Source organism: Eumetopias jubatus, unplaced genomic scaffold (assembly GCF_037043125.1).
Source record: "Eumetopias jubatus isolate StellerSeaLion01/CBP00866 unplaced genomic scaffold, mEumJub1_p1.0 scaffold_122, whole genome shotgun sequence".
Lineage (NCBI taxonomy): Eukaryota > Metazoa > Chordata > Mammalia > Carnivora > Otariidae > Eumetopias > Eumetopias jubatus.
The window spans coordinates 337316-364527 of NW_028274928.1; the positions used below are offsets into that span (position 1 = coordinate 337316).

The 27212-nt window shown below is 42.7% G+C and overlaps 1 protein-coding gene across 1 annotated transcript in view; it reads left to right on the top strand.

Moving 5' to 3' along the window:
• Positions 1-27212, top strand: part of LOC148161591 (putative phospholipid-transporting ATPase IIB) — a 76710-nt gene that overhangs the window by 24375 nt on the left and 25123 nt on the right. Inside the window, exons 3-4 of the mRNA XM_088020722.1 lie at positions 9580-9693; positions 21099-21207. Of these exons, the coding sequence (XP_087876848.1) occupies positions 9580-9693; positions 21099-21207 (223 nt within the window). The remainder of the gene's footprint in view (positions 1-9579; positions 9694-21098; positions 21208-27212) is intronic.

Sequence of the window (27212 nt, forward strand, 5' to 3'; positions counted from 1 at the left end):
AACACAAGTGCCCTCCTTCATCCTCTTCACCTGTTTCCCTCCCCCACCCACCTCCCTCTGGTGAGCGTCAGTCTGTTCTCTGTTATTAACACTTGTTTCTTGGTTTGTCTCTCTCTTTTGCTCTCTCTCTCTCTCCCAGCTTTCTTTGATTAGTATTTGCATGGTATATGATTTTCATCCTTTTACTTTGTTTTATTTAAAAAAAAAAAAACTTCTGGCGGCGCCTGGGTGGCTCGGTTGGTTAAGCATCTCCTTTCAGCTCATGTCATGATCCCAGGGTTCTGGGATCAAGTCCCACATCAGGAGCCTGCTTCTCCCTCTACCCGTGCCCCTCTCCCCTGTTCATGCTCTCTCACTCCCCCCTCTCTCTCAATAAATAAAATCTTAAAAAAAAAAACCTTTTCTTTTGAAATAATTATAGCTTTACAGGAAATTGCCAACTTAGTATAGAGGGGTCCTGCTTATCCTTCACCCAGTTCCCCCCAGTGGTTGCATCTTTCTTTTTTTCTTTTAAAGATTTTATCCATTTATTTGAGAGCGAAAGAGTGAGCCTGAGGTGCGGAGGGGCCGAGGGAGAGGGAGAAGCAGGCTCCCTGCTGAGCAGGGAGCCCCAGGTGCAACTGGATCACTGGACCCTGAGCCAAAGGCAGCCGCTTAACTGACTGAGCCACCCAGGCGCCCCCCAATGGTTGCATCGAACCAGAAAGTTGATGCTGGTGTAAACTGTGTATAGTTCACTACGTTTTACTACATGTGCAGGTCTGTGTAACCACCACTGCAGTAAAGATACAGAACTGTCCCATTACCGCAGGTGTCTCCTGTCTGCTGCCTTCTATAGTCATGTTCTCTCTCCTACCCCAGGCCCTAGCCTCTGGCAACCACTAATCCGTCTCTATTTCTATAATTTTAATTTTGGGAATGTCAAATAAGTGAAACCATTCCATTTGTGATTTTTGGAGATTGGCCTATTCCAATCAACACAGTGCCCTTGATAACCACTCACGTAGTTGTATCGATAGTTTTTCCTTTTAATTGCGGACTGGCATTCCAGGGGATGGATGAATGTTTGTTTAAGCATTCACCTACGATAGGACATTTAGGTTGTTTCAAGTTTTTGGATGTTCCAGATAAAGCTGCTATGAATCATCATGTACAGGTTTTTTTTTTTTTGTATGGACATAAGTTTTCCTCTCTCTGGGCTAAATGCTCAGGAGTGCGGTTGCTGGGTTACATAGTAAGGATATATTTAGTTTTTTATGAAAGTGCTGAACTGTTTCCCGGAGTGGTTGTACCATTTCACATTCCCACCAGCAGTGAAGGAGAGATTCAGTATCTCCTTGTCAACCTTGTTGTCACTGTTTTTTATTTTAGCTGTTAGAATGTGTGTTTACTGATAGCTCATTGTGGCCTCAGGTTGTTTCCATTTTCTAAAGGCCTAGTGAGGTTCACTGTCTTATTTGCCATAGGCATGTCCTCTTCAGTAAATGTGTCTGTAGGTCCATTCTATTTTCTTCTTGGTTTGGTTTTTTTTCTGGTGAAGTTTTAAGAGTTCTTTATATATTTCACTTGTGAGTCTTCCGTTAGGTGGGTAGTTTGCAAATATTTTCTTCCATTCGGGAGCTTGTCTTTTCATCCTCTAAAAGTTTTTCCACAGATCCAAAGTCTTTCATTTTGATGAAGTCCAACTGTTTGTTTTTTTTCTTTTGAGCACTGCACTTTGATTGTCACGTCTAAGAACTTTTCACCCAGCCCTGTGTCTCAAAGATTTTCTTCTGTAGGTTTTATAGTTTAACATTATTTAGATCCTTTTTGAGTTATTTTTGTACAAGGTGGGAAGTTTTGGTTTAGATTTATTTTTTGCCTATGTATATCCAAATGCTCCAGCACCATTGTTGAACTGCTTTTATGCCTGTGTCTCTGGTCAGTTGGCTGCACATGAGTGGGGCTTGTTGCCTGCATTGTCCCTTCGTCTGCCCTGCTAGTGCTACCCAGTCTGGAGAACTGTCTCGTTATCTAAGTCTTCAAATGGGGTAGGTTGATTCCTTGTATTTTATTCTTTTTCAAGATTTTCTTAGCCCTCTAGCTATTAGGCCTTTCCATAGACATTTTAGAATAATCTAGCCCAGTCTGTAAAATCTTTTCAGGGATTTTGATAGGAATTATGTTTTACCTGTATATTAACTTGGGGGAAATGACATGTTTACTGTGTTGAATCGTCTAGATCACGGTTTACCTCTCTCCATTTATTGAGAACTTTGACCTTTTTATCAGCATTTTGTAGTTTTCAGTACACAGGTCTTATACATGTTAGATTTATTCCTAAGTATTTTTTTTTTTCTTTTTCCTTCTTCATGTTTGTAACTGGTATTTTAAATTTTGGTTTCCACATGTTCATTGCTGGTGTATAGAACTAGAGTTGGATTTTGTGTTTGTCTTGTATCCTATAGCCTTGCTAAACTTACTGTTAGTGCCAAGAGTGTTTGTGTAGATTCCGTGTAATTTTCTACTTGGACAATCCTGTCATCTGCAAACAGTTTTATTTCTTTGTTTTATAGCCTGTATGCCTTTTCTTTTCTTTTTTTGCCTTATGGGTCTGTCTGGAACATGCACTATTATATGGAATAGCAGTGGCGAGTGTACCTTCTTGCTCCTTGTTCATAGTCCTAGAAAGCTTTCAGTATTTCACCATTAAGTATGATGTGAGCGATGGATTTTGTTTTTGTTTTTTTTTCCTAGATTGCTCATCTAAAACTATTGACAGTTCTCTTAATTAAAATCTATCTTGTATTGGGTTAGTGTTCATACAGACAATCCTGTCAGATTCAGAAGCAGGATCTGGAGATGGAGGTTTCAGTGTCCTGTCATCATTGGGATTAAGGGAAGCCACACAGAAGGATGACGTTTCTGAAAACGTCAAGGGACATGTGGTGTAGGTCTTTGAAAAATAAAGGAAAGGGACACCTTGGGGGAGAAAGACAGTTTTGGGAAGGAAGACTACTGTCCATCCTTTTAGGCAGGGGGAGGGGTAGGAGTGGAAGAGTGAAGTGGTGGTGGAGAGGATGACTTTTACCCTTAGTTGGGAACGTGGGGTCATTTGAGTGGGGAGGCGACCGGGATTCAGATGAGGACTGAGAACGTGGGAGAATCGGTCATGCTTTGGTGGAGAGATCAGTCACCGACAACGGAAGGTCAGTAGTCGCGCATTTGTACGGAATCCAGTGTCATATTAGGACTGTCTGTCCGTGAGAGAGCCTGACCTGTCGCAGACTTGGCAGTGGAAGTGTGGCTGTGGGAGCTGGGGGTGGGGGGTGCCCAGGGCCGTGAACTGAGGAAAGAGCTTGCAGCAGAGGAATCTGGGTGGAGCCGCCATTAGAAGTCATCTTTTCATGGCTGTGGTGTGCAGCTCACAGCTGTGTGTCCTCCACGCGCGCAGGGCGCAGGGACGAGTGGGAGCCGTCCTGCTGGTGCTCTTCTCCGTGGTACGCACCTTCTTCGGGAGCTGGGCGTCCATGCTCAGCACTGTCTACAGCCAAGAACTGGAAAAGTCCCTCTTGTGATGGTCTGGGGCCAAGCCAGAAACTGAACCAAGGTCTCCTTTGACAAACCAAAGCCCTTGCTCTTTGCTCTGTGGCCTGGGAAAAGTGCTAGGGTGAGGAGTTGTGCTCCAAAGAAGAGTAATCCTGACTGGTGTCTGTAAGTGGATAAAGGCCGTTCTCGCCATCCTAAGGGGAACCCGGCATGAGGATCGCTGGAGTCGAGGAGGCTGAGAAGCTGTATTTGTGTGCATGGAGAATCACTGAATGAATGCTACAGGAGCCGTCAGAGATGGCTGAAAACACAGAGGAAGTGGGCGTGGGTACTGACAGGCACAAACTCTGAGGACACGGACCGTTTAATGTTAATGGTGTGGACTCTAAAATTAGGGGGCTTGTGTGCTATGGAAGTGGTACTTAATCCGTGCTCCCAAAGAGTTGCCAACAGTTACGGACTTTTAATGTTAGGAGTCTTTTCATAGTGTTGAAAACATTGTTGAATTTATTTTTTGAAAGTTTTATTGATTTAAGTAATCCCCACACTCAACATGGATCTTGAACTCACGATCCCGAGATCAAGAATCACACGCTTTTTTCTTTTTTTTAAGATTTATTTATTTATTTATTTATTTGAGAGAGAGAATGAGATAGAGAGCATGAGAGGGGAGAGGGTCAGAGGGAGAAGCAGACTCCCTGCTGAGCAGGGAGCCCAATGTGGGACTCGATCCCGGGACTCCAGGATCACGACCCAAGCTGAAGGCAGTCGCCCAACCAACTGAGCCACCCAGGTGCCCAAGAATCACACGCTTTTCTGACTGAGCCAGCCAGTTGCCCCCATTGTGGAATTAATTATTTTTGGTCTTTTATAGCACTTTGTTTTTACCAAATGGAACATAGACAAATTTTGGATTTTATTTGTAATATGTTACTTTTTTTAAAGGAAAATGTTAATATTCCAGATGTAGATGTTAGCAAAACTCCCATGTCTGGGGGACATTAAAACAATAAAACATAATAGATGTGTATATAAACTCTTTATCTCTGTAAGTGGTGAGCGTGTAGAAAAAACTAACTGAACCGTGTTGGTGGGTTCTAATCAGTCTGTATGGCACTGACGTGTGTCTTTTTTGCTGTACGGAATAAGCAGTGATCCGGGATATTGTCGGCGCGCTTCTTGTTCAGTGCTATCTGCCATACTGAGAAATTACTGTTTAAATTAAAAACTGCACCTTGGGTGCCTGGGTGGCTCAGTCGGTTAAGCGTCTGCCTTCGGCTCAGGTCATGCTCCCAGGGTCCTGGGATCGAGTCCTGCATCGGGCTCCCTGCTCGGCGGGGAGTCTGCTTCTCCCTCTGACCCTCCCCCCTCTCATGCTCTCTCTCATTCTTTCTCTCTCAAATAAATAAATAAAATCTTTAAAAATAAATAAATAAAAACTGCACCTTACACAACAAAATTGTACATCTAACAACTTAGATTCGTTTTATTTTCTTCATTTCTTACAGATTTTTATTTTTGAGTATTTGTTACTTTTTTCCCCCTAAATGTTAGGCATTATAAAATACAGTGTTTATTAACATTATTAGGTGTTGGATCAATGAATAGGAGATACATAAAATTACTTAGTTTAATTGCAGGAGGAAATGTTGGTGAATATTGCAATAAAGGTAGGTAGCAAATAACAATAATGAGTTGTAAGTATTTCAGTGTATTTCTGTTTGTAGACTCCGACTAGTGAGGCTTATTTTAAAATTATTCTTCCTAGTTTTAGCAACTGAGTGGGCTTTAATTTCTTCATGGCTTAAAAACTGCTTTCTCATTTTTATTATTTGGTAAAAATTCCAGCTCTGACACATTGAAATTTTACTGTAATCTGCCCTCTAAAACTTGGACTGTCCTTCCTGTGAGTTCCTGTGATGCACGTCGATATGCTAGTTCTCTGGGGCTGGTGGTGGTGTCTTTCTCAGGAGACTTAGATTTCACTTCTTACCAAAAGTCACTTTGTCCCTTAGGAAAGTGGAGCCACTGAGGGCATTTTCATAGGAACAGTGGGCTGGATAGGTGGGGCGGGGGCGGGGGCGGGATGTCAAATACCGGAACTGTTCCTGTTCTTAGTGGGTCTCTACACTTTCAGGGAATCTGCAGCACATGTGCAGTGCAGAAGCGTGAGGAGATGCTAATCTTTGAAGAAGATAGTAGGCTGTGCTGCTCTTGGTAACCATGGGTACCTGTTGGATAGCATAAGTGTCTAAATTTGGTTGTGTTTGGAAGAAGGCTCTCTGAAGTTTGGGAGTTATATAACTATGGCTAGTTCAAGCTTTAGGAGACAGGATCTTGGTATATTAAAGATACTTTATTTAATATGAGAGTATTACTTTGATTATAGAGGCCTTTGTGAAAAGCTGCTAATCCTACAATGTTGTAAGGAAGAATACACTGTGCAATATTGGATTTAGTGTCACTTTGCCTTGATGATGGCAGGTGACTTATATATAAATGGGGAGTGTCCCCTGAGTGATCACACATTTAGAAAATGCTCCGTCTGCATGGAAGTATTATCAGCTGTGGCTCCTGGTTATTTTCTCCCACCCTCTCTGAGGTTCTCCCTTTCCGTATCAGTATTTACCAGTATATTTTACTAAAGAATTGTCCATAATTTTATTTTCCTGCTTAGCTCTACAACTTAGTAAGGCTTACATTTACTTTTTGGGTTACAGATTTTGTTTTGTTTTGTTTTAAATGTTTGGTGTTTATGCCCTTTACTCTTTGCATTCAAGTCACCTGTCTTCCTTTCTGGTCCTGCTTTCTGTCTGCATCATCCAGTGGCAATTCTGGTGGTGCTCCAGGCTTGTAAAACCTCAAGCGTTGTATTCATTTAATTTTGTGAAATAGCGTGTGATTTGATTATGGCTAACGACAACTTGCTTCTGTGCCTGCATAAGGAAATAATTAGTAATAACACTTTTGTTTCTTGATAGTTCTTAGTAGCAAAGTGTTACAAATAGTTGAGTTACATCTCGGAAGTCTGGGGATCTTGGGGTTTTTTTTTCCCTCTACCAGGTTGTAGCGAAAAAAATTAGTAAACTGTTGAGGTATATGTTTTTTTAGCCCCTGGTATTTAATTTAGAGTTTATAGCGTGGAAGGCTTTGGAACTTCGTGGGTCGTCGGTTGCAGGTACAGCACACAGTGTGTTGTGTTGAGGTTTTTCTTCTGGCTGTGGTCTGCAGCGTTCATGTGACGCACAGAGTGGTTTTGCATTTCTAGAGTCTTTTGCCTTAAACTCGGTAAAATCCACATCTCCTAAATTTTGTATTTATTTTTCACACACTTAATTTTGCCTGTCTTCTATTTCATCTTAGATTTGTCTGACTTGTGTACATTAAACTGTCATATTAGGCAGTGAGGTGTTTCAGAACAAGAATTCGTATTTGAATACCTCGCTGGACGATTTTCGCCGTCATTGCAGCGCTGAAGGCTTGTGTCTCATCTGCTGGACCTGCTGCGCTGTGCTTCCCACGGGCAGCCCTGCCCCTGACACTCCCGTGACGTGGGAATGGTCTAGGTCTGTGGTGTCCACTGTGGGAGCCAGTGGCCAGGACGGCTCTCGAGCCCTTGAAATGTGGCTAATGTGACCGAGGAACTGGGCTTTTTATTGCACTTCATGTGAATTCGTAGGAAAATAGTCACGTGCGGCCGGTGGACGCTTCGCTGGGCAGCGCAGGCACGGACCCTTGTGCCAGAAGGAGAGTTGGAGCCCTCGGAGTGTGACTCAGGGCGGCTGCGCGGTGCCGGCCGCCCCCCGCGGTGCGCCCCGCCCCCCAGCGCGCTCCGTCCCGTCACCCGCGCTCTCGCGCACGCGCACGCAGCCCCTCGAGCTGCTGGGCGCTCCTGTGGCGTCTGTGCCGTGCGTTTGCCGCGTTCTGACGGGCCCGGCCTGCCGTGGGGCGGCGTGAGCACTGCGCTGACGGGCTGCGCACAGTCGGGCTCTGCTCTCCGCTCTGCCCCCGCCTGGTTGTCTCGTCTCAGAGAAGTCATGTACCTTTCCGGCCTCCCGTTCCCGCCTGTGTAAAATGTGTGAGTCTCCCGTCGCTGTGGTGCCGCCGCAGGTGTCGGACTGATTACATCCCGAGGAGGGCAGAGCCCCTCCGAGCTCTCACGGCGTGTCTGTCTGGTGCAGCGGGACCGGAGGTGTTCGCGCCTCAGGAGAACGTGTTGTGTGCAACTAGTAAGAGGTTGGCGATTCAGAGCTGCCGCCGGGAAGGACTGGGGAAGGCCCCTGGAGCGCTGGGCTGTGCGGGCTGGTGCTGCGGGGAGGGGTGCGTGTGGGGCCGCGAGGTCTGCCGGTGGCCAGGGGAGTCGTGCTGGAGGGAAGAAGCCTCGTGAGAAGCCTGACCTTGGGGCAGGCCGCGTGGTGAAAGCGACAGGAGGTGAGAAAGAGTGATTTGAAGCAGATTATATTGTATTTGAAGCCTTACTTAAGGTTTTGTTTCATTCAAGCATGAGCAAGATCACATATCCCTGATATTTTACTGAAATCTACTTAACCCCCCCCCCCCCCCCGGCCGCCAACAAAAGGCAGTAAAGGCGGGAATACGTACTGTGGCAATCTTAAATCGCTTTAACAATATCCTGGTTTGTAACTGCTGGGATTTAAAAGTATCCTTTATGTGTGGAGGATGCTATCTGTTCTTAAAAGTTGAAGTGGGATGGGTCCTAGGGGGTGGTTTAGAACCGACCTGCTTGGCTGTGCCCCTGGCACTCAGGGTTGCCATCCCAAGGGAGCTCCTCAAGGTAGCAGTGCTCCCAGTCCTGCAGGCGGGCGAGAGGTGGATGCCCACACCTGGAGGGCACACTCCTGTCCTTCCGGACTGAAGATTTTCTGTGCACAGCTAAGAAATAGGCAGAGATTCAGTAGAGATACACCGATTTCAGTTTATAGGATGCCACCGTGGGTGCTGTCCAAAGTAAGGCGACTTCTGAAGATTGATGTCAGTGTGATTGGAGTAAAGGGCTAGTGCGCCCTCCCCACCTGCCGTGGAAGACATGCAGTGATTTCAAGATGGAAGTCCTGATATGCCAACTTCATTTTATAATCACACCTCCTGAGACTGACATTGTCACACAAAATTTCATGTTAATTTTTCAGCTGAGTCTGTCACAGAGTGAAGTTCAGAGCTTCTGCCTTTTGCTGCTGGCTTGCTGGTGTAGCCCAGACTACACCTAGAAGATACAGTTCAACAACCTGCCTTCATAAGCCATTCTAGGTCTCCTGCAGTTTGGAGATTTGAGCAAAGCCAAACTGTTAATGCTGAAGTTTAAATTCACGATTCTTATTTTATGCTTAGTTTAGGCGATTTTGATACCTTTTCACCATTTTCTTAAGTATTTTGAGAAAAGTTTATTCTCTCTATCCAAACATAATGGTTTGGATGTCCAGGAAGTGGAAGTGTTTGTGCTGCTGGAGTCCTGACACTATGGCACATGGACGGACTGGAAGATAGCTTTAGCCCTATCCCCTTAAACATCAGTGTTCTTTCCCAATGTTGAATGGAGCCGTAGTCTTCATTTTATATGAATGCTACTAAAATAGTCCTCTTTAAGAGAGGAAAAGAGTGATTACCTGAGAGAGTTGATGTCCGAGGACCTTTGTCATCGGATCACTGAGCGGTGTATTGAGAATTGCAAACGACACGGCTCTCCTTTTCTCCTCATAGAAGAGCATTGATTGCTTCAGAAACTTAATGGTTTTGTCAGTGAGAGGGTCTAAACAGGGAAGATCATTTCCCTGAGGTTCTAGAAGTCATTATGCACTCATACAAGTCTCTTTCAGTGTTTTATGTCGAAGTTATTTCAGTATAACCTATTTGAAGATAACCTTTACAGATTAACATTAGATATGCTTTCGGTGTCTGGTAAATACAGAAACAATCAGTATTGGCTCTAAATATGTAGCATTAATTTAAACATTTTTTAAAAAGCATATATAACGAGTGTCTTTTGTTTCATGCACTTGCTGTGATTGGCTGATAAATATTTGTCAAAGAAAGAGAGAACTGAAAGCTCGCACGGTGTGGCTTGGATATCCTGAAAAGTGTGAAGAAAAGCATCCCAGAAATTCTATAAAAAATCAAAAATACAATGTATTTACCTTTATACCTGGGGTAAGACTATTACATTCTTTTTTTTTTTTTTTAAAGATTTTATTTATTTATTCATGAGAGAGAGAGAGAGAGAGAGAGAGAGGCAGAGGGAGAAGCAGGCTCCCTAGGAGCAGGGAGCCCGATGCGGGACTCGATCCCAGGACCCTGGGATCATGACCTGAGCCGAAGGCAGACGCTTAACCATCTGAGCCACCCAGGCGCCCCAAGACTATTACATTCTTAAGAATGGGTTTCATATCAGAGATTGCTGGCTCCTTTTGTTTTCACTGTTTTTTTTTTTTTTTTTTAATTTTTTTTCCCGTTAATTGTGTCCTGTCCAAATCAGTGACCTTTTGCTTTTGAACCATTTATGTTTCAAGTAGTTGTTAAATAATTCATGCGCACTTTTAATGGGTACATCATGAAGTTCAAGGTGAGAAAATTTATAGTTTGACTTCAGTCCTAGATAAATATATTTATATTATTGTAGAAATAATCAAGCCTAAATTAAATTAACAGAAAATAAGTCCTAAGTTTTGTTTGGAGGTGAAGTGGAATGTTAAGTTTAAAGCCTATGTTAAGTTTAAAGCCTGCCAAGGAACTTCATGATGAAAGTAAAATAATTTTTTATAGAAACGTGACTCAGTAACAAAATATCTATAAGCATTTATAGATATTTTCTACTTCACATTATAAATTTCAAGCCATGTTATGTTGTTATATCATTAGTTATCTTTAATTAGGTATTATGGTAGGTGTAAATAATGAAGTTTAAATATTTGATTACTTTTTTTGTTGCTAGTGGTATTTTTGGCTTAAGTTACAAAACTGAGTATGTATTTAGGTAGATTGACTAATTTTTGGTTTTTGTACATTTCCTATTTTTATAGACCAATTTATTCATCTTTCTAAAGGCAAAAGGAAGCTGGTACTGGTTATATTTCTATATCAAAGTTTCTGACACATTCTAGTTATTTGCTCTTATGCTCTCTACAAGAAAATGTCTTGGTAAAGTGAAATAAGGGCTGTTTTATTTTTCATATTTTAATTTAAATAATCATGCTGATTTTATACTGGGCATTGATTGCCCCTCACCACCCTCCCCCATCCATCTAATAGTTGGTGAATGCTTCATATCTAATTAACTCTTTAGTAAAACACACAAAACTACTGTCTCCGTCATTAAAAGACAGCTCTTTTGTCAGGACAATAAAATGTAAGCTGTCTTTCAGGCAGATAAATATTCTCATCTTTCTTGAATGAAGTTACTGTTTTCTTTAAATTTTATTTTTTTTTTAAAGATTTTTTTATTTATTTGAGACAGAGAGAATGAGAGAGAGAGAGCACATGAGAGGGGGGAGGGTCAGAGGGAGAAGCAGACTCCCCGCTGAGCAGGGAGCCCGATGCGGGACTCGATCCGGGGACTCCAGGATCATGACCTGAGCCGAAGGCAGTTGCCCAACCAACTGAGCCACCCAGGCGCCCTGTTTTCTTTAAATTTTAAATACTCGCAGATTGGCGAAGCATTGTACATTTTCCTAAAGGTCACAAAGTTCATTCAGTAGACAACAGAGTATTGATTACAGTGGCTTAAAGCCCACAGTGCAGCCTCACTCTGACCAGAGCAAATCCCTGCAGCCCACCAGGATGGGCTGTGTCCTGAGAGCACCTGTTGGTGTGGCTGCACCACTGTTACCGTGTGAATTCTCGTTCTTAGATTGTCTCTTAAATTAGGCTTTTCATCTAAAACGTAGTATTTTAGAAACATTTGGTAATTGCACAGTAGGAATTCTATGCACATTTTTAGCACAAATGGCAATTTTTGAATTGCTAATAGATATAATTTATGCTACCTGAGATTTTAAAGAAATCACTGAGGAGAAAGAGCTTTCTCTCCTGCTGAGATTAATTTATGAAATGACTCAAAACATCTTTAGACAGCAATTGAATATGATTATGAATAGAAACGTGTTATCATTGTAGCTGATTTTTGAGTTGCACAAACAGCTGTATGGTAATGTAGAAAACTTCATTATATAAAAACTGTGGTTCCAGACTCTTTAAAAAGTCAACAATAAGTACTTAACCCATTGCTCTGCTCTTGTTAAAATTTCCATACCCTCCAAGTTGCATATAAAATGGCATCCAAAGAGATTTTGATTTGGAAGTTGCAAGGTTGTAAGTTTAATTGCAATGATAGTGTGCCGTTTGAATTATTCTCATCTATAAACATGAAATTTGTTCCATTTTGATTTTCAATTTAAATTTAATAATTTGAGAATTTGTAAATAGAAGTCTATTAATATATTGGCTCTTGGGTTTTCTTCCTTAAAAATAACTCTATTTGAATTAAAAAACAAAAACAAAGTTGCAGGATTTGCATTCCTAAAATTTTGTTGAAGGATACTTCTTTTGTATTTGAAAATATTATTGCAGATCAACTGCCAAGAGATTATAAAGAATATATAGGTCGCTGTCTTCCGGAGTTGGTGTGCAATTCACATACTTTTTTATGTCATTATTTCTTATACTTCGAGAGAAGTAAATAGAGGAGATTACGACAGTTTTTGTGAAGTCAAATTGTGTATGTTTTGCTTGTTCGCTCAGTTATTTTATTTTATTTTATTTTATTTTATTTTTTAAAGATTTTATTTATTTATTTGAGAGAGAGAATGAGATAGAGAGCATGAGAGGGGAGAGGGTCAGAGGGAGAAGCAGACTCCCTGCTGAGCAGCGAGCCAGATGTGGGACTCGATCCCGGGACTCCAGGATCATGACCTGAGCCGAAGGCAGTTGCTTAACCAACTGAGCCACCCAGGCGCCCCTCGCTCAGTTATTTTAAAGCTACCCAGATGTTCGTGTTCAGAAACGTGGCTATTATATTTTATTTTTTACCGTTTCATAAATATAAGGTTAATAGAACTTTCCCATTGAGAGTTTCTGAGTTATCAAGATACACATTTGTGTGTATATAAATAATACATTTATTGACTTACATTGGGAAGATTTCGCTATCTCATTTGCTTTGATATACATACAGAGATTTACAGAGGAGTGTGCAAAACTGGAAATTGTATACAAGAAAATAAAAACTTTTAGAGGATGCTTTTAACATAATTGGAAGTTCTAATTGTTTTTTCAGTTTATTTTAAATATAATTTTAAATAAATATATATGTAATTTAGTTATTGGGAAGCCAGTGTCAGAATTACTTAATTTACTGTAACTGAGGGCATATTGTCACTGTTTGATGGAAATATAGTTAGCTATTGTGCTGATTTAATTATTTAATTGAAGTTTTAAAGGTTGTCCTTGGAGACATTGTGTTAATTTTTTCTTTTCCTTTTTAGGTTTTATATGAACAATTCAAGTTTTTCTTGAATCTCTATCCTGCTCACAGTTTGTGCCAGCATTGAAAATAGGCTATCTCTACACCTACTGGGCTTCTCTGGTAAAAGAAAAGATTTTTGAAATTAAGTTAAATTATTAATATTTAGTATTTGGTTTTCAGAGTGGAGATGGTTGAGAGATAAATCGATCAGGTTTTCAGAAGCATGATACTGCTGCTGTGCACCATTGGACTTCGCTTACAGGGTTTTCCAGAGCTCTGCCACTGACCGACTTCGCAGCCTCGCCAGGGGTGTTGGGCCCGTGCGCTGCCTGTGCGTCTTGGCTCAAAGGCCACTGGGCGCCTTTGCTGGCGGGCATGGGGGGTGGTCTCCTTGGGGCATCCTGTACGAGCCCTGTGATACCAGGTCTGTCTCTCCAGCCCGGCTCCCCCATGCCGATGGCGCTGTTGGGAACGATGGGGTGGGGTCTCCTCAGTGACTCTCTTGGCATCCTGATAGATGGGCACTTCTTCCCTTTTGGCTGAAGTAGCTCAGTCAGTAGTCCAGACAGTTTCTGGTTGGCAGCTCAGTGTGGGGAAGTTTTTGGAAGGCAGATGACACTTAACATCAAATATTTCAACTTCAGACATAATGCTGTTTTAATGGTTTGATGCTGTTTGCCAATAATTTTCATTAATTTTCAGCTTATACAGACAAAATGTGTGCCTTCTTTCTTCCTCTCACCTGGAAAAACGTACTGCTTCCTTTTGGCCCCCCAGCGAGGGTCTTCTCAGATGCACCGGGGAGGACTGGCAGAGGGGGCCGAAATCTCCCTGACGGGGTCCCTTCAACTAGCCCCTCCTGCTCCCATCCACACAGACTTTCGAGTAGCATGGATTTGAGCGGTGAAAGTCACTGCATTGTCCTACAAATACAAAATCACCGAATGAATGAATACATGTCCACTCTTTAAATTAGCAAGGTTGGAGGACAGCGGGGTTGTTTAAATAGGGTGGTCAAGGAAGGCCCCTCTGAGGGGCGGCACTCAAATGCTCTCCAGATGGCAGAGTGGCTGGGCCGTGTGCAGAACAGGGAAAAGAGATGTGCAGGCCAAGGGGCCGGGTGCTGGGGTGCTGCTGGAGCACAGGGACGCGGGGGCTGTGCTGGAAGGCAGGTCAGTGAGGGCTCCCATCTCCTCCTGAGCGGGAGAGGGAGCTGTCTGTGTCTGTGGGTGTCACACAGCACACAAAGGACACTGAGGCTCGGACCCCACTTGTCATAGGACAGCACAGCTGGTTCAGGCCGGACAGCTCTGGAGAGAGGACAGAGACTGTTGGCTTTGTTCCTCGCACCTTTCTTCCCCCGCAGGCAACCTCTGTTCTGCGTCTGAAATTCAGTTGTTACATCTCCTAATAATTTTACTACTTATGTTTGTGTCACTAAAATAATAGTATTGTTTGCATGCTTTAAAAAATCTATATAAAGATTATCTTACTGTCCGTTTCCTGTTGTATCACGCTTTTTTGGCTTATCATTTATTTCTAAAATGGATCCATGATGACACATTCACTTTTCACTTCTCTGAAGTACTCCATTGAATGAACATGTCCATCTTTCCAGAAAAAGAGACTTTGAGGTTTCTTCTCATTTTTCACAGTTACAGACTTTGCTATAATGGTCACTGTGATTGTATGTTGTGCCCTGTGCATGTGAGCCGGAGACCCCTTAGGCTGTGTGCATCCTGGAAGTCTGAGTGACAGACTGCTCCTTACTTTTCCCAGTTTCCAATAAAAGCAGTAGAGCATTACAGAAACTTTAGAGCATAGAGAAAATACTGGCTCATCCTAAAAACACAACTATACTTACGATTTCAGTGTGTTTATTTCTGGCCACTTTTTCTATCCCTGGCTTCACGAGGTTGCCCTGAACCTCTTCAGTTTCACTCCCATCTTGGGTTGAAATTCACTTTAGCAGTGATAGTCTCAGAATTTAAGATCTTCTTAAAAATCTAAGGTAAAGTGTGTTCATTTCTGTTTTGCTTTTGCATCTTTCCTGTTAACTGTGATTTCAGTAGCTTTTAACCAAAGAAAATGTTAGTTTTAGATGGATTCCTGATGAGGAATTCATGCACAGAATTGACTGTATCGGCCAGAGCTAGAGTGAGAGCGTGCGTGTGAGCGTCAGTGCCTGTCCTTCTTGTGCTTCCGTGTGATGTTTACATCCTCTGACTCGATTGTCAGCTAGAGGCGTTGGAAGTACTTAGTCCTTCTCTTGTTGGCGTGTGAGAATTAACGACTGCATTTACAGAAGTGCCTAGGTCAGCCCCTGCTGCGGTGTTCAGGGAAGGGACATTGTTACTCTGCTGCACTTGTGTGTCAGGGGCCCCAAAGAAAGATGAAAAGCCCATTTTTCCCATTTGCGTAACGCTTAATGTTGCCTGGTGACATGCCTGGCCAGGTTCTCATGTCCCTGCTCTCATACCGCACCATTAGACCTCAGAAGTGGTCTGCTTTACGAAACCATGTCCTGTTGTTCTTTGGTTGGGTAGCAGCCACGATCGATGCCTTTCATCAGATAATCGATACTGAAGATTTGTTAGTATCTATGCTTGCACTGCTATATACATCTTAACCTCTGATTTAGCAAAACTCTTAAAAGGGTGATGTGTCCATTAGATTCACCTTTGAATCCAAGAGGCAGGCTGAGGTATATTGGTTCGTTGATCCAAAGTCACCTCAGAAAAAAATTTTTTTAAACTGAAAATTCAGATATTATATACAGAAGATCTTTTTTATTAATCTAGGCAAACTTAAAGAACCTTTAAACTAAATCTACATCTAAAATGTGTAAATGTATACACACACACATAATATATATATTTTTTATTTTTTTTTAAATTTTTTTTAAAGATTATTTATTTGAGAGAGAGAATGAGAGAGAGAGAGAGAGAGAGCACATGAGAGGAGGGAGGGTCAGAGGGAGAAGCAGACTCCCTGCTGAGCAGGGAGCCTGATGCGGGACTCGATGCCGGGACTCCAGGATCATGACCTGAGCGGAAGGCAGTCGCTTAACCAACTGAGCCACCCAGGCGCCCTATATATATATATTTTTTTAAATAAAGGAGGTGTGCTTCAGCGGGATTCCTTCCTAGCTCCCGATTCCTTGCTCTTTCTTGACCACTGTGTTTGGCCCTGTCCTGTGTCGAGGGCCTGCACTAGCATGTGGTCCTTACACACACACTCAGTGTTTGACGTCTTTTCTCTGCCTGCTTTCTCAGGTTCTGTAAGTACCTGTAAGGTTGCCCAGAGGAAGGAATTAGTTAGCATTTCCAGATTCCTCCTTGCCAGAAGCCTGCCAGGGAAGCATAAAACCATCATACAGCCGGCAGTTATAAAATCGTACGTCTGACGTCCACTAATTTTAAACAGGGCACTTCACATTTGTTCTGCTCTCCACCTCGAGGGTATTTCTGAAGACAGTGATGGTTTAATAATCTTTCTATATCAAGCACTCTGGGCAATGTTATTTACTAGCTTCAGCTCTGATCTAATTTCTGTTATATTTGCCATAGAACAGGAGAGCAAACTGAAAATAAGTGATTTTACTGCATTCTTGTGTCAGAATGAAGATTACCTTTTGCATCATTCAGTTTCCACAGCAGCTCTTTGAGGAAAAGCTAGTGTAATCATAGTAACAAAACGGATTGTAATGCTTCTATCAGTTAATCGGGTAGAATAGATCTAGCCATGCAAGCGGTTCTTAGATAAAGGAGGTCTGGATCGTTAACACGGCATCTTCCACATAAGCTGTGTTCGTGGTATTTTGTTAATGGAAAGCCAGATAGACTGCGTAGGTGATCAGTCAGTCTGCGAGGACTCTGATTTTCGGTCCTTCCTTCTGTCCACTCTTTCTTCTGAGTGTCTCTGCATGTTGGAGGTGTGGATGGAGTATAGAAAGGAGAAACCAAATCATACCTGGACTTATACCTCCTGCTGTCCAGAGACAAACATGCTTAACATAAGCTGCACATTTAGTGTGACCTTTGCAAAGGTACGTGTGCTGCTTGTGTCTGAGTTTCCCTGTCTTAAGTAGAGCTAAGCGTTTCTGTGGCATTTAAAAGGTAGCTTATTTAAAATACATAGAAAAGTTTCTGGTGTGGTTAAACTGATATTCTATCAATAGAATTATATAATTATATAATTTAATATTTAATATCTGATATATCAGTAGAATTTTTTCTCTTTTTATAAAAATACCTCTTGTTTTGGCACTTACTCCACATGGCCCCTGGGCCATCCGGAGAAGTAGGAAGAAGGAATTCTACTTTGTGGTACAAGATTTAGTCCCGGCCCATGAACCGGCTGTGTGACACATTCCTGTCAGGCATTGTGACTGACAGACTGATGCCACAAATACTGTGGTTTTGCTGTGGAATACCGTCACCCTCTTGGGTTTGCTTTTGGCTCTTCTAGGTGGCATTACTGTAGCTTCCATCTTTGACCTGCTTGGTGCTGAGGTCACGGGAAGGTCCAGGTACTCCTGTGGGGCCACTTGTCCACATCTTCCATAGGCCACCGGTCTGTTCTGATCCAGTTACGACCCAGTAGATCTAAACCCTAAAGGTGGAGGCCCATGTGTGGTAGACTCCAGTTGTTAAGAAGGAAATGGTGGCATGGCATCGGCTGTGCCTTTCTCGTCACCTGCTTTATGTTGCAAGGCTGGCTCTTGGGGCTTTTCTCAGGGTAGATATGCCGGCGACTGACATGGTAGTATGGGCGTGACACCTCTTGGTTGTTGCTGGTCCTGCACATCTGTCCTGTATTCAGGTCAACCCTAGATTTGAGGTGTGGCCCAGAGTGGCTTGCAGGTCCTAGCAGTCTTTGCCTGTGACCAGGGCTCTGTCTCCTTGAAGAGTGCTTCCCTCCAGTTTCAGAAGTTGGGACCTGCCCCTATTTGGTGATCTTCTCTAATATTACTGCCTTAGAAATGAGAGCTTATTTTCACTTCCTGAGTTCTTGGAAGCACTAGGAACTATTATGTTTTGTGGTTTATAATTACTTGATGAATGGAGAAGTAACTTTTGCTGTCTTTAAGTCATAGGTGTCCAGGGTGGAAGGCAGACTGACCTGGAGAGTCTAGGTGACATATGTATGTGTGGGCCTGTTCCTTGGAGAGGGGAGGTGAAAGTACACGTCCCAGGCAGAGGGCTCGAGCAGATCTGTAGTGCAGAAAACCTTCCCGGTGATGGTGCCACGTTTGCCTGATTCAGAGCCACTCCTCTGACAATACTGTCTTCAGTCTCTAAGGAACATAGGCTTGACAGCCATTGTCCCCTCTCTCTCTCAAGGCAAGGGGGTCACAAGTAGAATTGTAAGAATTACATATACACTGTGAACATGGTCTGCAACAGTAAATATTCTCCTGCATGAGAACAGCTGCATAGAACTGTATTTCCTGCTTCGGTGGATGCGTTATGTTTCCTGTTACTAAAACTCAGTTGAGACTTAGAGTTTTTGTTTTTAAAGTGGTATTGTCTTCCCACCTGAGACTAACCGCATCTTTGAATTCAGGAAATACAGTATTTCAACATATGGGTGTACCATGAATTTCCTATTTATAGACATTCAGGTTATTTCCAGTTTTTTATATTGGCTGCTGCTGGGATCCTTGTTTTTTTGTTTTGTTTTGTTTTTTAGGATAAATTTCCAGAAGTGAAACTGTTTGGTTAAAGTGTGTGCAAACTTTAAGGCTTTTGATAACACTAAGATTGTTAAGAGAATATTTTGGTGTCTCCTGCTTTGGATTTTCATAGTTTTTTCTCTGTCTTTACCTGTACTAAAACACATCTAGATAGAAAGGGAAGAAGGAGGCCTGGGCTCTTTTCACAGTGGCGTGATCTTGTACACTGGGAAGTCTGAGGTGTCCACACACAGAGAAATGTTAGAACTAAGAAATGAGGTAGGAAGGTTGTCGGGTACAACATAGATACACAAAACCACTTGTATTTCTGCATACCAGCAGTGATCATCTGAAAATGAAATTACAATAACAGTTCCGTTGTTGTGGCATCAGAAAGAAAACAATAGGAATAGATTTAGCTAAAATACAGGGTTGCCTGCTGGAAACTAATAAAACATTTTTTTAAAAAAAAATCAAAGATCTAAATAAATAAAAGTCATCCCATGTTCAGGAATTGAAAGACAGTATTGTTACAGTGGCAGCACTCTCCAAATTGATCTGCAGATTCAGCACAATCTGTCAAAAATCCCACTTGGCTTTTTGGCAGAAACTCACGAGCTGACTCTAAAATTCATATGGAAATGCAGGAGACCCAGAGTAGCCAGTGCAACCCAGAAAAGAAGATCAGCATTGGAGGACTCCTGCTTCCCCATTTCAGAGCTCATTTCAAAGCCACAGTAATCAAGAAGGTGTGGGACTGGCAGAAGGAGAAATGACTAGACCAACGAACACAACGTAGAGTCCAGGAATAAACCTTTACATTCATGACAGATTGGTTTTCGGCAAGGATGCTCACACCGTCCGGTGGATTGTTCAGTGCACTCCACGAATGGTGCTGGGGCACCTGGACAGCTGGATGCGAAAGAAGGAAGTTGGGCCCCTCCCTCAGGTCATACCCAGAAAACCCCTCGTAATGGATCATAGACCTCAGCGGAAGACCTAAAACTGTAAGACTCCTGGCGGAAAACATAGAGGCCAATTTTTGTGATCTTGGACGGTAAAAGCCCAAGTGACTAAAGAAAAACTTAAATTGTATTTATCCAAATTAAAAACTTCTGGACATCAGAGGATACCATCAGGAAAATAAAATGATAACCTAGAGTGGGGGAAAATATTTGTACTCTCACATATGCTAATCCCATGTCTAACGAGGTATTTGTTTCCAGAATAATACAAAGAGCTCTTACAGCTTCACAGTGAAAAGACAAATGACACCGTTAACAAGTGGGTGTAGGATCTGAACACACATTTATCCCAAGAAGATACGAATGGCCAATAAGCTCACGTTAAGGGTTATAACCACTTTGGGAGGAAGCTTGGCTGTTCATCAAAATGCTAAACGGGCCACATCACCCAGAAGAGGCGAATTCATAGAGACAGAAAGTTGGACTAGTGGTTGCCAGGGGTTGGGGGCTGGAGGAGCTGAGGGTGACCACTGTCCAGTGTGGGATTTCTCTCTCTTTGGGGTGATGAGAATAGTCTACAGTCAGATGACGGTGATGGTACAACTCAGCGTAGCAGGGAGGATCAACTTTGAGTAAACACAAGGGCTCACCTCATGTGGCCTGTTGGTGACACAGACACAGCCCTGGAGTGACAGACTGTTGTCCTTTGAGGGCAGTTGTCCAGCGTTGGGTCATTCACAGAGTAGCCTGGGGAATGCGCGTCCGTGTAACATGCAGCCTTCTGAAGAGTCTGTGGTCATAGAGAGGTAGACTTGAAGAGTGTTCACACTCGGAAAACACAAGCGTAGCCTCTGAGCTGTCAGCCACATGTCGGGGGCATAACAGATTTCACAAGAGATCACAAGCACATCAGAGTTTATTTCTGTAGCCTCAAGTTGACCTGTTGAGGTTTTGCTTACAAAGCGGACAAGCCTGCACAGGAGGAGGCTGTCGTGTTGGGATTGCGCCGCGTTCCTTCCTGCTTTCTTCCACCAACAGAATTCAAGCGCAGAAAGCATAAGATTTTATGTCAGCCTTTGGTAATTTGATATTTAAAGGCACGAGCGTTCTAAATAGAATTCCTGGGTTTTTTTTTGTTTTTTTGTTTTTTCAGATTGTTGATTTCTTTTTTCTTTGGGTTACTAAGTATTTTCTGATGTTTAGCTTGTACATGTTATGATATGAATTTAAAAAAATTATTTGGGAATAGGGAGAATTGTAAATCATTTAGTATGTGTTATATTCCTCTTGTAGTGCTTCATTATTACTTTTTTGTCTTTTTTCTTTGTTTTCGTTTATGTTTTAGAAGTAATATAAATGGGGGGGAAGTAAAACTGCTTGGTAAAAGAATATTCCCTTAACTTTTTTGTTAAAGCTAGTTTTCTCAAATACCATATTTTATTTTGTTTTATAGGGATTTGTTTTGGCTGTTACTATCATGAGGGAAGCAATTGATGAATTCCGGCGTTTTCAGCGAGACAAGGAAGTGAATTCACAGCTCTACAGCAAGCTTACAGTAAGAGGTTAGCAAGACCCTTTTGATCTAGCTTATCATTTGCTAACTGTAATCATCATTTTAGAGTGAACATAAGTGAAAGAAAACGTGTCTTCATTCTGTTACAAAATAGTATTTTTCGATTACATATGGTATCTAATTAATTTTTTTTAGTAATCTCATGACTACAATTTCAAGAGAACACATGTGAAACCCAACTGGTGTATGCACATTTTCTGTGAATATCACCTTACCTAAAATCTCTGTTTGTGTTCTATTTAAACGCAGTCGTAAAGGTCGGACAGACATCTGGTACCATGGCCTTAAGTGAAGGGACTTGGAGCCCCTACAATAAATGTCATGATCCAAAATGATAACTGCTTTATGCCCATTTCTCCTTCACTTCATTCAGGGCTTTAACCCTTCCCTAATTGTATGTTTTTAAGGAGCTTGTTTATTTGGTCTCTCAGTCCCAGTGGAGAAGAAGCGATGTGTAGAGGAGTGTGGGAGAAGCCATTATAGGCGGGCCTTATGCCTGTCGGAAAGTGACACCGTGACAGTCATTACCTCAGCGAGGGACAGTAAAGGAGGGCACTGAAGAGCTAGACAAATATGCATAAGAACTTGGAAGCCTGTTTATAAAATGAGGCTTAAAATGGAGTTTGTATCTTCTGTTTACATGTGGACATTTGTACACTGGATTTATTTATTTGAAATAATTCTCCAAAAAATATTTCTGTAGCTTATTGGGATATATTTCATATAACATAAAGTTTATCCATTTAAAGTATACAGTTCAGTGGTTTTTGGTATGTTCACAGAGTTATGAAACTATTAGCACCATCTAATTTTGGAACCTTTTTTTTTTTTTTTAAAGATTTTATTTATTCGACAGAGAGCACAAGTAGGCAGAGTGGCAGGCAGAGGGAGAGGGAGAAGCAGGCTGTCTGCTGAGCAGGGAGCTGGACGTGGGGCTTGATCCCAGGACCCCAGGATCATGACCTGAGCTGAAGGCAGCCGCCCAACCAACTGAGCCACCCAGGCGCCCCTAATTTTGGAACATTTTTAACATTCTAGAAAGAAACTGAATATATTAGCCATCATCCCATTCTTGCCCCTTCTGACCCTCTTCCAGGCCCAGGCAGCCCCCGGTCTGCTTTCTGTCTCCGTGGATTTGCCTCTTAGGACAGGTCACAGAAGTGGAATCGTGCAGTATGTGGGCTTTTGTCACAGGCTTCTTTCACTTGGCATTCTGTGTTCAAGGTTCGTCGGTGTTGTGGCACCTGTCAGGCTTTATTTCTGTTTGTTGCCAAATAATATTCCACTCTGTGGTATTCTGCGTTGTGTTCACCGATTCATCTGTAGACGGACGTTTGGTTTGTTTCCACTCTAGGCTGTTGTAAATAGTGCTGCTGCGAATGTCCGTATGTGAGTGTTTTTGTGTGAACATTGTTTTATTTCTTTTGTAAATATACCTAGAAGTGAAATTGCTGGATTATATGGTAACTATGTTTTTGATAAACTGCCAAGCTGTTTTCCTAATTGGCTACCCCATTTTGCATTCTCACCGGCCGTGTGTGAAGGTTCCGGTTTCTCCACATCCTCACGGGCACTGTTACTGTCTGTCTTCTTTATTGTGGCCGTCCTGTCGGGTGTGAAGTGGTATCTCACTGTGGCTTGATTTGTCTTTCCCCGACGACTAGTGCTATTGAGCATCTTTCCATCTGCTTATTAGGTGATTGTATGTCTTTGGAGAGATGTTTATTCAGATTTTTTGCTTACTGTTTTTTTTTTTTTTCTCATTGTGTGTACCTCTTTTAAGATACCACCTTTTTTGCTTTTCGCAACGGATTTGCCGCCAGAACACAGGTGTCGTGAAAACCACCGCTCAACCTAAAACCAAAATGGGAAAGGAAAAGACTCACATCAACATCGTCGTCATTGGACACGTAGATTCGGGCAAGTCTACCACTACTGGTCATCTGATCGACAAATGTGGTGGGATCGACAAAAGAACTATTGAAAAATTTGAGAAGGAGGCTGCTGAGATGGGAAAGGGCTCCTTCAAGTATGCCTGGGTCTTGGATAAACTGAAAGCTGAACGTGAACGTGGTATCACCATTGATATCTCCCTGTGGAAATTCGAGACCAGCAAGTATTACGTGACCATCATTGATGCCCCAGGACACAAAGACTTTATCAAAAACATGATTACAGGCACATCTCAGGCTGACTGTGCTGTCCTGATTGTTGCTGCTGGTGTTGGTGAATTTGAAGCCGGTATCTCCAAGAATGGGCAGACCCGTGAGCTTGCCCTTCTGGCTTACACACTGGGTGTAAAACAACTAATTGTTGGTGTTAACCAGATGGATTCCACTGAGCCACCCTACAGCCAGAAGAGATACAAGGAAATCGTTAAGGAAGTCAGCACCTACATTAAGAAAATTGGCTACAACCCCGACACAGTAGCATTTGTGCCAATTTCTGGTTGGAACGGTGACAACATGCTGGAGCCAAGTGCTAACATGCCTTGGTTCAAGGGATGGAAAGTCACCCGTAAAGATGGGAATGCCAGTGGCACCACACTGCTTGAAGCTCTGGATTGCATCCTGCCACCAACTCGTCCAGCTGACAAGCCCTTGCGTCTGCCTCTCCAGGACGTCTACAAATTTGGTGGTATTGGTACTGTCCCTGTGGGCCGAGTCGAGACTGGTGTTCTTAAACCTGGGATGGTGGTCACCTTTGCTCCAGTCAGTGTTACAACTGAAGTAAAGTCTGTTGAAATGCACCATGAAGCTTTGAGCGAGGCTCTTCCTGGGGACAATGTGGGCTTCAATGTCAAGAACGTATCTGTCAAATTGTTCGTCGTGGCAATGTGGCTGGTGACAGCAAAAATGACCCACCCATGGAAGCAGCTGGCTTCACGGCTCAGGTGATTATCCTGAACCATCCAGGCCAAATCAGTGCTGGATATGCACCTGTGCTGGATTGTCACACGGCTCACATTGCTTGCAAGTTTGCTGAGCTGAAGGAGAAAATAGATCGTCGATCTGGAAAAAAGCTGGAAGATGGTCCCAAGTTCTTGAAATCTGGTGATGCTGCCATTGTTGATATGGTTCCTGGCAAGCCTATGTGTGTTGAGAGCTTCTCTGACTATCCTCCTCTGGGCCGTTTTGCTGTTCGTGACATGAGACAGACGGTTGCTGTGGGTGTCATCAAAGCAGTGGACAAGAAGGCAGCTGGAGCTGGCAAGGTCACCAAGTCTGCCCAGAAAGCTCAGAAGGCTAAATGAATATTATCCCCAATACCTGCCACCCCAGTCTTAATCAGTGGTGGAAGAACGGTCTCAGAACTGTTTGTGTCAATTGGCCATTTAAGTTTAATAGTAAAAGACGGGTTAATGATAACAATGCATCGTAAAACCTTCAGAAGGAAAGGAGAATGTTTTGTGGACCATGTTTTTTGTGTGTGTGTGTGTGGCAGTTTTAAGTTATTAGATTTTAAAATCAGTACTTTTTAATGGAAACAACTTGACCAAAAATCTGTCACAGAATTTTGAGACCCATTAAAACAAAAGTTTAATGAGAAAAAAAAAAAAAACATACAACCTTTTTTTTTTTAATTTTATTTTACTGTGTTATGTTAGTCACCATCCATTACATCATTGGTTTTTGATGTAGGTTCCACGATTCACTGTTTGCGTACAACACCCAGTGCTCCATGCAGAACATGCCCTCGTAAATACCCATCCCCAGGCTCACCCGTCCCCGGGCTTACTGTTTTAACTGGATTAATTGTTTTTTAATTATTGACTTGTAAGCATTCTTTATACAATCTGGATTTAAATCTCTTGTCAACATATGGTTTGGAAATATTCTGTCTCGTTCTGTGGCGTGTGTTTTCTTCTTCTCGGTATCCTCTGACGCACAGAGTTTTCATGTTATGATGTCCAACTCATCTGTGTTTTCTTCTGTTGCTTTTGCCTTTGGCATTGGAGCTAAGAAACAGTTTACCAACCCGAGGTCATGAGGATTTACTTCTTTATTTTTTCCAGGGATTTTATAGTTTTAGCTCTGACATTCAGATGTGTGATCCACTTTCATTTCATATTTTGTGTATGGTGTGTGATATGGGTTCACATTCCTTTGCATGTGAGTATCCAGTTGTCCCAGTACCATTTATTGAAAAGACTATTCTTTTGAGGTTAAGTTGAATGATTAACTATTAAGAAGCTTTGATGCTTAAAGCTGTGGCATGATAGAGGTTAGGTGTGTTGTAGAAAAGAGGTATGCTTGCGTTTTGGAAAAGAGAGTCCCCAGAATGGCCAGGCAAATTAGGTGTAACCTTGGTATGTCTTTTTTAGAATATAATACAGATCCTGGCTTATTTTTTAAATTGTTTTTAACTGTGGTATTTGGACTGTGTAAAGATTTGTTTCTGTGTATTAATTGTATCATTCAGAACTAAATGGTATGGTGGCATCTGAGAAACTGGCAGAGGCGGCAGTCCTGCATGCCCTTCCTTTCTTCCACAGAAGCACGGAAAAGTCAAGCTCCTGCCATGAGGAATGCAGCCCACAATCTGGACTGGGGACTCTGGACCCTGCTCTGAAGGGAGTAGAGCAGAACTTACTTGCAGAGAATTGTGTCTGTCTGTCCAACCTGTGAGGGACACATGAAGGACGGACTCAGGATGTCTTTCTTTCATCTAACATGGATGTCACTCAGGACAGAGGAGCCAAAAGCCGGTGGGCATTTCTCAAGCCCATGTCAGGCTGAGGAGAGGCAGCAGTAGCTTGGGGCCAGCATTGACAGTCGACACACAGAATAGAGGGTCACGTGCCAAGCCGAGGAAGCTGGAGAGGGGACTTCTTTGGAAAATTGGGGCATGTAAAAGTGCCCGTGTTTACTGGGGAGTTTTGAAAGTCACATCCAAGGCCAGCCCTAGATCACACTCAGAAAAGACCCCGAGAAAGCGTTTTGCCTCTGGCCAGTCTCTAGGCTCAGTGCAAGCAGAGGTGAAAGCTCAGGCTGAGTTCTAGGCAGCCTGGCTCTGTGTTGGAGTCCCCAGCACAGAGGCAGTCTGCGACGATCGGGAGAGGTTGGTCTCCCTTTCTCCCTCCCTTGCTTCGTTCCTCCCCCCTCGCAACGCCTTCCTTCTTCCCTCCCACCATCCTTCCCTTTCTTAGTCTCGCCCCCTCCCCATGCAAGGAAATCCTTTCCAAAACACTGGCTGAAAGACTTCTCTCCATACATGACAAAGAATACACACTTTACAAAATGAGTCTACAAAAGTCACTCTACGTGCATGGCTGCAGCATATACCGAACAACAAAACAAACCCAGAAGAGGGGGAAGTGCCTGATTTCCTGAGTTACCAGATTATAATAGTCAAAGTGTACAGGTTTCCACAAAAAACTTACAGAACATGCAGAGAAACCATGTGGCCTAGTCACAGAGGAAATGAACAGAAACCGTCCCTGCAGAAGCCCAGATTCTGGACTTAGGAGACAAAGTCTAGATCAGCTGCCTTAAGTCTGTCCAAGGAGCTAAAGGAAACAACTGAAAAACACTGACAGGATTAGGAAAAATGATGGGTTTTTTTGTTTTGTTTTGTTTTTTTGAGATTATATTTCTTTCTTTGACAGAGACACAGCGAGAGAGGGCACATAAGCAGGGGGAGGGTCAAAGGGAGAGGGAGCAGCAGGCTTCCCGCTGAGCAGGGAGCCCGAGGTGTGGGGTTCGATCCCAGGACCCCTGGGATCATGACCTGAAACGAAGGCAGACACACTTATCGACTGAGCCACCCAGGCACCCCGAAAAATGATGTATTAACATACAGAATACCAATAAAGGTATAGAAATTATAAAAGAAGCAAAAGGCAAAAATTCTGGTGCTGAAAAGTACAATAAATTAAAGGAAAAACTCACTGGAGAGTTTCAGCAGAGTTGAGCTGGCAGAAGAAGGAATCAGTGACCTTGAACCTAGGTAATTTCAATAACTAGATAATTTCAAGTGGAATTACCCATTCTC